Genomic DNA, 9,414 nt, shown 5'->3' with positions numbered 1-9,414 from the left:
AAAAAAAAAAAAAAAAAAAGATTATAAGACCTGATGTTGTATGACTTTATATAAGGTAAAAATGGATGTGGATTTATTAAACATTGATGTATAAATTATACATAACCATTAATTAAAGGGCCTGGGGCACCTGGGTGCTCTATTGACAGGGTGCCTACTTCCCCCATCTCTCTGCCTGCCTTTCTGCCTATTTGTGATCTCTCTCTCTCTCTGTGTGTCAAATAAAATCTTCTTTTAAAAAATTAAAGAGCATTATTTCATAAATGAGATAGCCATTATTGAATTATTGAGATCTTTGAAAGGTATTTCTGATACAATTCAACTAGTATACAAGTATATATCTAGAGATATAAAGAGATGCTGTGATATAAGCTAAATGACATGTATCAATTGTTTATGCTGTTTAGGTTTGATGATCGTGGACGGAGTGACTATGATGGTATTGGTAGTCGTGGTGACAGAACTAGCTTTGGCAAATTTGAACGCAGTGGACACAGTCGTTGGTGTGACAGATCAGATGAAGATGACTGGTCAAAACCTCTTCCACCAAGTGAACGATTGGAGCAGTAAGTTTTTGAAATATATGTTGATTGATAGTGAAACTTGTTACTTAGTATAACTATAATAATTATTTGACATTAGGGAACTCTTCTCTGGAGGAAACACCGGAATAAACTTTGAGAAATACGATGATATACCAGTAGAAGCAACTGGCAATAACTGTCCTCCACATATTGAAAGTGTAAGTTGTTTTTATATGACTCCTTAACAGTTCTTTGTTAACCATTTAAAAAAACTTGATTGGGTTATAAAAAGAGAGACTAAGATTTTATGTCACCATTATGAACAATTCCGAAATAGAAAATGTCAAACATAACAAAGAATCCAAAAGTTACTCTATTGTATTTTAGACACTGAAGTCTATTTCTTTAAAAATACCTAGAACCTTTTCAGGTACTTTCATCCTAAAATTATAGCAGATAAAATCACAACCAAAAGTGGATATTCGGGGTTGGGTGTTTTGGTCATAGTAGCACAACACAGAAATTGTAACAGGTTGGACATTTCTAGTTGTGTTTGACTTGCTTTTATCTCCTTGATAGTTCAGTGATGTTGAGATGGGAGAAATTATCATGGGGAACATTGAGCTTACTCGTTACACTCGTCCAACTCCAGTGCAGAAACATGCCATTCCTATTATCAAAGAAAAAAGAGACTTGATGGCTTGTGCCCAAACAGGTAAGCTGATTAGATAAAGAATTTAAGTTAATACTTACTGGTCTTTCTCTAGAAATAGTACTTTTTACAGGGAGAATTGAGTTCTGTGGTTAGCCTGATTCCGAGTTAGGTAAACATTAGTTGTGCTTTGTGTTTTTTGTACCTTTGTATTTTTTGGATATATGAGGACATCTTGGTGAATTGTGCAGTGAATTGTCAGCCTGCTATTACTGCATCAGGGAAAGTTGTGAATGCAGTGCAGGGGAACATTAGCTACTGGAATAGGAAATAATCAACTTAGAGAAGAATCTGTGATTCATAAAAATGGGTGGTGGTGGGATACTTGTGCCTCCTCTCTAATATTTTGGCAGTTGGGCAGAGTTAGTGATAAAAAGATAGCAGAACTACTTCTCCATGTAAAACATACCTGTGCATAGAAAGAAAAGAAACTTAAGTCATTTGTAATAAAGTTTCTTCTTTAAGGATTTCTTCATTTTATGTTTAACTGATGTTTAGGCTAAATCTGGGATCTGGTTTTTTAAAGTAAGTTTCATTTAAATGGTTACAGCCAAGGCTTTTTTTCTGAAAAGGAAACCAACTACAGTATAAAGCCCTTTACTCTTAAACTTGAGAAACTGTTATGCATTCCATTAGTATTAAAAAATGTAAAAAAGTAAAGAAAGGGAAGGTGGTGCCGATTGCACATGAATTAAAATCTGAAGAGGAGAGGATTGCATTGTTTAAAATAGACAACAGGAATCACTTCACATTCTCACTTTGACTATATGAATATACCATATTTTTCCCAAAATTTGGCATAAGGTAAAAATTTTTTTCACTAAAAGGGAATGTGGAACACAATTATTTTTTTAACAGGGTCTGGAAAAACTGCAGCATTTCTGTTGCCCATCTTAAGTCAGATTTATACAGATGGTCCAGGCGAGGCTTTGAAGGCTGTGAAGGTAAAGATTGATTCCCTTTTTAAATAACTTGTTAGCGTAGTGAAAATTTGATAATTATTAGTTGGGACCTTTCTTTCTAAACAGTACTGTGTTTTACTTTGTTCCTCTTTCTTACTATATTTATTTACTACTTAATTTTTAAAAAGATATTTATTTAAGAGAGCATGAGCAAGCAGGAGGAGAGGGAAAGGGAGAAGCAGACACCCTGCCGAGCAGGGAGCCTGATGTGGGACCCGATAGATACCAGGAGCTGGATTATGACCTGTGCTGAAGGCAGATGCTTAACCGACTGAGCCATCCAGGCACAGTGGATGTAATTCTTAATTATAAGGGAATTTTGCTGTGATGAGTTGTTTCAAAAAACAACAACAAAGTTTTGGCTCTTCGAGTTTACTTTCTGAATTGTTTCTCATTTCTTAGGAAAATGGAAGATACGGGCGCCGTAAACAATATCCTATCTCCTTAATTTTAGCCCCAACAAGAGAATTGGCTGTACAGATTTATGAGGAAGCCAGAAAAGTAAGTTTGCATTTTACTGATTATTGCTATTTTCATTTATTCTAATGCTGTTTTTATGAACATCTAATAAACTCTTTGCTTGTAGTTTTCATACAGGTCTAGAGTTCGTCCTTGTGTGGTTTATGGTGGTGCTGATATTGGTCAGCAGATTCGAGACTTGGAGCGTGGTTGTCACTTGTTAGTAGCCACTCCAGGACGTCTAGTGGATATGATGGAAAGAGGAAAGATTGGATTAGACTTTTGCAAGTAAGTATTTTTATGTATAAAAGATGTAATTTATTTTTTAAAATTTTTCAATTTTTTAATTTAAATTCTAGCATACAGTGTATCATTGGTTATAGGAGTAGAACTTTCATATTACTGGTCATTTTGCAGTGATTTTAGTAAGATTGTCTTCAGATTTACTAACTTCAATAATTTAACTGCATAATTTTTAAAAGTTACAGTTAACCTGTATGATTCATTGGAACAATGTCAGATAATGGTTATGTGATTTATGTGTTTCACATGTGTTACGTTGCAAGGCTAGCACGTTGAGATGACTATTACAGAGTTATAAAGTGAGTATTTTTCATTAAAGATACTTAGTGTTGGATGAAGCAGATAGGATGCTGGATATGGGATTTGAACCTCAGATACGACGTATAGTTGAACAAGATACTATGCCACCGAAAGGTATTCGCCACACTATGATGTTCAGTGCTACTTTCCCTAAGGAAATACAGGTATGATTTACTGTTCTGTTTGTAAATAAGTATTTTCAGATAATTTTAAGAAGTCAGGGACTAAGAGTGTTTTCCCCTTTTTAGATGCTTGCTCGTGATTTCTTGGATGAATACATTTTTCTGGCTGTAGGCAGAGTTGGCTCCACCTCTGAGAACATCACACAAAAAGTAGTTTGGGTGGAAGAATCAGACAAGCGATCATTTCTTCTTGATCTCTTAAATGCAACAGGTAAAGTTAATAATAGTGTAGTGAGAATCTACTTGGATCTCTTTAGTTCCTACCCTCCTTTTGCCCTCCTGTCTAAATGATTAAAACATTTTAATTATCTCTGTGTGCTTGCTTTATGGAGTGCAAAGAGAACCAAAGTGCTGTGTTCTTAATAGTAAACAGAACCTTATATCTAATTTTACAGGGAAGGATTCACTGACTTTAGTGTTTGTGGAGACCAAAAAGGGTGCTGATTCTCTGGAGGACTTCTTATACCATGAAGGATATGCTTGTACCAGTATCCATGGTGACCGATCACAGAGAGATAGAGAGGAGGCTCTTCACCAGTTCCGCTCAGGAAAAAGCCCTATTTTAGTGGCTACAGCTGTATGTATATTTTTCTTTTTGAGTTAGGCATGTTTGAATGTTGCTTGCTTTTTTGCATTTTTTTTTTTTAACTAAAGTTATTTTTCAGGTGGCAGCAAGAGGACTAGACATTTCAAATGTGAAACATGTTATCAATTTTGATTTGCCAAGTGATATTGAGGAGTATGTACATCGGATTGGTCGTACAGGACGTGTGGGAAACCTTGGTAAAGTGTTGATTTATTAGAAATTATCTTTCAAGGGAAAGCTGATGTGACATCAGATAACTAAAATTGACTGTTTAAATCTCTAGTTTGATTACATCACATATTATAACAGCTTTTGTTCCTGCTTACTGTTAAATATTTGAAGAAAGACTCCAGACTATTTTATGGAAACCTCAGTTTTATGTACTACATTGGATTTTTGTAGGCCTTGCCACCTCATTCTTTAATGAAAGAAATATAAATATCACAAAGGATTTGTTGGATCTGCTCGTTGAAGCTAAACAAGAAGTTCCATCTTGGTTAGAAAATATGGCTTATGAACACCACTATAAGGGTAGCAGTCGTGGACGCTCTAAGAGGTACAGGTTGTTGTTTTGAGCCTTCTTACCAGCTTTGGGTTGTGTCCAGGGTTAGCTAAAACACTGCCATTACTTAATATATTTTTGATAAGGGATAGTAGATGTGACCCCCAAAAAAAAAAATAGGTATAAAGGGGTTAAATGTCAGCCTACTTAAGGGCTCAGGATTTTAGAAACACTATTGAAAGAGTATCATGGCAATTGAGTTGAGGATTGGAAAGTACACGGGAATTGTTGGTTTAATTGAGTTGCAGACATAAACTATGATTTTCCTCATTCCTCATTTCTTTCTGCAATGGTTTTACTTTTAATAGTAGATTCAGTGGAGGATTTGGTGCCAGAGACTATCGACAAAGTAGTGGTTCCAGCAGTTCTAGCTTTAGTAGTGGTCGTGCAAGCAGCAGCCGTAGTGGTGGAGGTGGTCACAGCAGCAGCAGAGGATTTGGTGGAGGTAATGTTAACTTTTCCTGTTTATGTCTTAAGTGACTGCTTTTTGTTTTTTCTTAAAGCATAATTTATTGGAGAAATTTCCAAGAATACAAAATCCAGTAGAAACTAAAGTGGCTCAACTAATTTCTGTTTTCAAACATTTCTTGATAGGTGGCTATGGAGGCTTCTACAATAGTGATGGATATGGAGGAAATTACAACTCCCAGGGTGTTGACTGGTGGGGCAATTGAATCTGCTTTGCAACAAAGTCACCCTTTTCAAACAAGCTGATACGGAAACCACATGTAACTTAGCCAGACTATATTTTATAGCTTCAAGACCTTGCAGTACATTACCAGCTGTGATTCTCCTGAAAATTTAAGGGAGCTTCAAAGTCACAAGAAGAAAGGAACAATGAACAGCCTTATTCAGAAGTTGGTTTGAAGACATAATTGCTGTAGTTTGGATTAACTCCCCTCCTGCTTATTATCACCCCAAACTGCATTTATAATTTTGTGACTGAGGATCATTTGTTTGTTAATGTACTGTGACTTTAACTTTAGACAACTTATTATTTTGATGTCCTGTTGGCTCAGTAATGCTCAAGATATCAATTGTTTTGAAAAAATAAATTTCCTGAACTTGGGCTAAAATCAAACCTTGGCAAACAGGTGTGATATAACTTAACAGGAATCATCAATTCATCTATAGATACTAATATGGCGAAAAAACCTTAGGCAGTAGCCTGCATTAGCACTTCTTGGTACTTGCAGACTGGGAGAACAACATCTTAAGGCAGTATTAGTTTCAAAGGAGGCAGACTGTACCAGGTTAAAGTTCTGACTTGCTCACTCTATCCTGGATAGGCACTTAGAATCTTTTAGTTTTTAAATAAGCAATAAGCCATTCCAGTCAAGATAAGGTGGCATGTATGAATACATTCACATTTTTCAAAGCATCCTTCAAAGTTAATGCAAATAAATACAGCAATTTCTCTTTTCATGTTTAAGTTACTAATTTTAAGCTAAGCAGATGTGGGCATACTATAACAGGAAGAGTTTTAAAGGTTTGATAACAAAAGTGTTTGAGGGATATTTCATCTAATTAGATTTTTTAATGCCTGCCGTAAATAAACTTGAAATGGTATAATAGTTGGCCATAGTAGGGACCAGTCTTTATGGGCCTGCTTCGGTTTTGGTCTTTAACTCATGCTAGTGTTGATGTTTTTTGGTCAAGAAGATACGATCAAGAGGGCTTATGCAGCAGGCTTTACTCTAATATAGATTCACATTACTCTTTAAGCTGCATTGAAATGTTAAAATGGCTTACACTTGTAGACTTTGTAGTTCAGGATAACAAAAACTCTAAAATCCGTGAGATCACACAGGTTGGAAATACATACTAAACTGCATAAGATGTTATTTCTATATGCTGCAGTCTTAGTCTATTTTAGTTGCATAGGTTTCCATTATAGTTAGTCTACGATAATTTTGGCCAAAGATTATAATCTACAATTTTATGGTGATTTTATGGCCAGAATGCAGTAATCCTCAAAAACTATCTTTGTGATGGCATAAGAAGGCAAAAATTTTTCTTAAAGTGCAATAGATTTTCAGAATATTGTGCCTTGTTCTAAAAACCATTAAGTAGGTGCACTTGACAGTATTGAGGTCATTTGTTAACGGTGCTATTTCAATTAGTATGGGTTTTAGACTGTTGTACATTTTGCCCATGACTTTTTACAAAGTACTTAAATTTTATTGCACATTCAGAGAATTTTTTATATATATGTCTTGTTTGCGTGTCCTTAAACTTCCAATCTTATTTTGTCTCAGAGATTGTTGAACGCAGCTTGTTAAATAGATTCTAAAATTTTATTTGGGACCACGGAATGATAGTTGAAAAAAACTATTTGCACACAACAGATTTTAGGTAACTTTTTGCTGCTAGTTTGTGTAATATTTATTGAACATTTTGACAGATATTTATTTTTGTAAGCCTAAAAGAGAATTCTTGGAAAGTTTAAAGAAACTTGACCAAAAGACAGTACAAAAACACTGGCACTTGAATGTTGAATGTCACCATATGTGAAATAATAAATTTCGGGGTAGTGTGAGCTTTAAATGTTAAGTTCTATTAAACAATTGAGTCAAATTAAGCAGACCCGCCACTGGTGATACAGCTAATTGTAACTTTCTGACAAAGTTTAAGACAAAATTGGCAACCTGAAATTAAAAACATGCCAAGGTTTTGATACACTTGTCTTAAAATACTGATGAAACACTTCTGAACACTGATAATTAATGAAGTGTCCACATTCTCAAAGGTTTCTCAAATGTTCTGTGAGTTTTAGTTAATTTTTAGTTAATGTTTTTGTTTGGCTTGGTTTATGGTGGCTGTCTGGCATATTTGCAATCCTCAAACATGTGGTTATCTTTGTGTATTGCCATAACTAGTGACTTTTACATTCAGTTTTATCAGTAAGTGTGCATTTAAAGTTGCTGAATGTAGATCTTGAACCTCAAGTCACTAAGTTAGTAATTGCTTATTGTATTAGTTTTAGATGCTGGCACTGCATGTGCTGTGTTTGTTCTAATTTTACTAAAATAAAAAGTTGGACATAATCTTGCTGTCAGTTGTGCCTTAATTATGAGATGTAGAGGGGCGCCTTAGGTGGCTCACTGGGTTAAAGTCTCTGCCTTCTGCTCAGGTCATGATCTCAGGGTCCCGGAATCAAGCCCCGCATCAGGCTCCCTGCTTAGCAGGGAGCTTGCTTCCTCCTCTTTCTCTGCCTGCCTCTCTGCCTACTTGTGATTTGTCTGTCAAATAAATAAAATCTTCAAAAAAAAAAAAAAATCAGATGATTTGAAATGAAATTGTACTGTCAACCTGGAGAATAACAGCAGAGATGGTATAGCTTCCCAGTCTCCTACTTTGGTCACACATCAAGGCAAGCATCCCCTACCAGTTAGCTGATGTAACCCAACCAGCTTAACATGTAATACAATAGATATTATGAAATTGGCTTTTTAAAGGGAATCAGTCTCAAGTTTTTTGTGTTCTGTAGAACTAATTTCCCATCACTGAAGGGTAGACACTTCTAACAGCAGCGATTGGCTTTTGTCCTTAAAACTTTTGTAAATGAAATCAGTCTATATTATTTTCCTGGAGATTTTAAGTATTTGAAGTGAGATAATAGAAGAGTGTACAGCAGCAGAGGGAGAGGGAGAAGCAGATATGCCATCAGTTCTGGTACATTGGTTGGTTTTGTACTTTGTTGTGGCAGAGGGATGGAAAGATGACCTAGAAAACTGCCTCAGTGCCTTGTTCTTGCACTTAGTTGTTATGTTTCCTGGAACATGATGTTCCCTTTCCATGTGACTAGGCAGGAAACAAATAAAATAAGGGAAACAGTCTTAGGGAGACCTCTTCCCCATTATAAACACTTTCCAGGGGGTACCGGGGTGGCTTAGTGGGTTAAAGTCTTATTTCCTTCGGCACAAGCTCCGCATCGCATCAGGCTCTCTTTCCCACTCTCTGCCTGCCTCTACCTGCTTGTGATCTGTCAAATAAAATCTTCAGGGGAGAAGAAAAACACCTTGCAAGGTGTCCTGGAGTCCTGAGGCTTTCAACCACAGGTTCAGGGATGTAAATGCAGGCTAGAAACTGCTCCCAACTTTGCATTCCCAGCGACTACCCAGTTAAATGGTTCAGATTTGCTTATCCTGACATGGACCCCTCTAACTGAGGTTGCAAAGAAATGAGACTCCCTGACCCTTCATTTCATAGTGTTTAGATCAACAGGGCAAATTCATGGTGTGTCTTGAGGTTTCAGGTTTTTTTTTTTCCTTGCTTAATATGTATATTTCTGTCTGCCCTACCATGGTGTCTCAGGATACCTTTATTAATGCTTTATTAATGTTTTTAGACCCCTGGGAAGTTTGACAACTTCAGGAATTCTTCCTATCATAAGAGCCCTCATCTAGGGCGCCCAAGTGGATCAGTGGGTTAGAGCCTCTGCCTTCGGCTCGGTTCATGATCCTGATATCCTGGGATCGAGCCCCACATTGGGCTCTCCACTCGGCGGGGAGCCTGCTTGCTCTCTGCCTGTCTCTCTGCCTACTTGTGATCTCTGTCAAATAGATAAAACCTTTATTTTTTTTTAATTTTATTTATTTATTTGATAGAGAGAGAGATCACAGTAGACAGAGAAAGGGAAGCAGGCTCCCCGCCAAGCAGGGAGCCTGATGCGGGACTCGATCCCAGGACCCTGAGATCATGACCTGAGCCGAAGGCAGGTGCCCCTAGATAAAACCTTTATTTTTTTTTTTTTTAAAGATTTTATTTATTTATTTGACAGAGAGAAATCACAAGTAGATGGAGAGGCAGGCAGAGAGAGAG

General features: G+C 36.6%; 1 protein-coding gene across 1 annotated transcript in view; it reads left to right on the top strand.

Moving 5' to 3' along the window:
- The window catches only part of LOC132008043 (ATP-dependent RNA helicase DDX3X-like), a 17,699-nt gene extending 10,062 nt beyond the window's left edge, over positions 1 to 7,637 (top strand). Inside the window, exons 3-15 of the mRNA XM_059386446.1 lie at positions 408 to 566; positions 643 to 742; positions 1,104 to 1,239; positions 2,095 to 2,180; positions 2,601 to 2,699; positions 2,785 to 2,945; positions 3,280 to 3,424; positions 3,509 to 3,653; positions 3,838 to 4,019; positions 4,108 to 4,225; positions 4,431 to 4,584; positions 4,899 to 5,035; positions 5,185 to 7,637. Coding sequence (XP_059242429.1) covers positions 408 to 566; positions 643 to 742; positions 1,104 to 1,239; positions 2,095 to 2,180; positions 2,601 to 2,699; positions 2,785 to 2,945; positions 3,280 to 3,424; positions 3,509 to 3,653; positions 3,838 to 4,019; positions 4,108 to 4,225; positions 4,431 to 4,584; positions 4,899 to 5,035; positions 5,185 to 5,264 — 1,702 coding nt within the window. The 3' untranslated portion in view covers positions 5,265 to 7,637. The remainder of the gene's footprint in view (positions 1 to 407; positions 567 to 642; positions 743 to 1,103; positions 1,240 to 2,094; positions 2,181 to 2,600; positions 2,700 to 2,784; positions 2,946 to 3,279; positions 3,425 to 3,508; positions 3,654 to 3,837; positions 4,020 to 4,107; positions 4,226 to 4,430; positions 4,585 to 4,898; positions 5,036 to 5,184) is intronic.
- The last annotated feature ends 1,777 nt before the right edge of the window (positions 7,638 to 9,414 follow it).

The sequence above is a fragment of the Mustela nigripes genome, unplaced genomic scaffold (genome assembly GCF_022355385.1).
Source record: "Mustela nigripes isolate SB6536 unplaced genomic scaffold, MUSNIG.SB6536 HiC_scaffold_20, whole genome shotgun sequence".
NCBI lineage: Eukaryota > Metazoa > Chordata > Mammalia > Carnivora > Mustelidae > Mustela > Mustela nigripes.
Note: the sequence above shows the minus strand (reverse complement) of the source record. Positions and strands in the feature narration are given on the sequence as shown.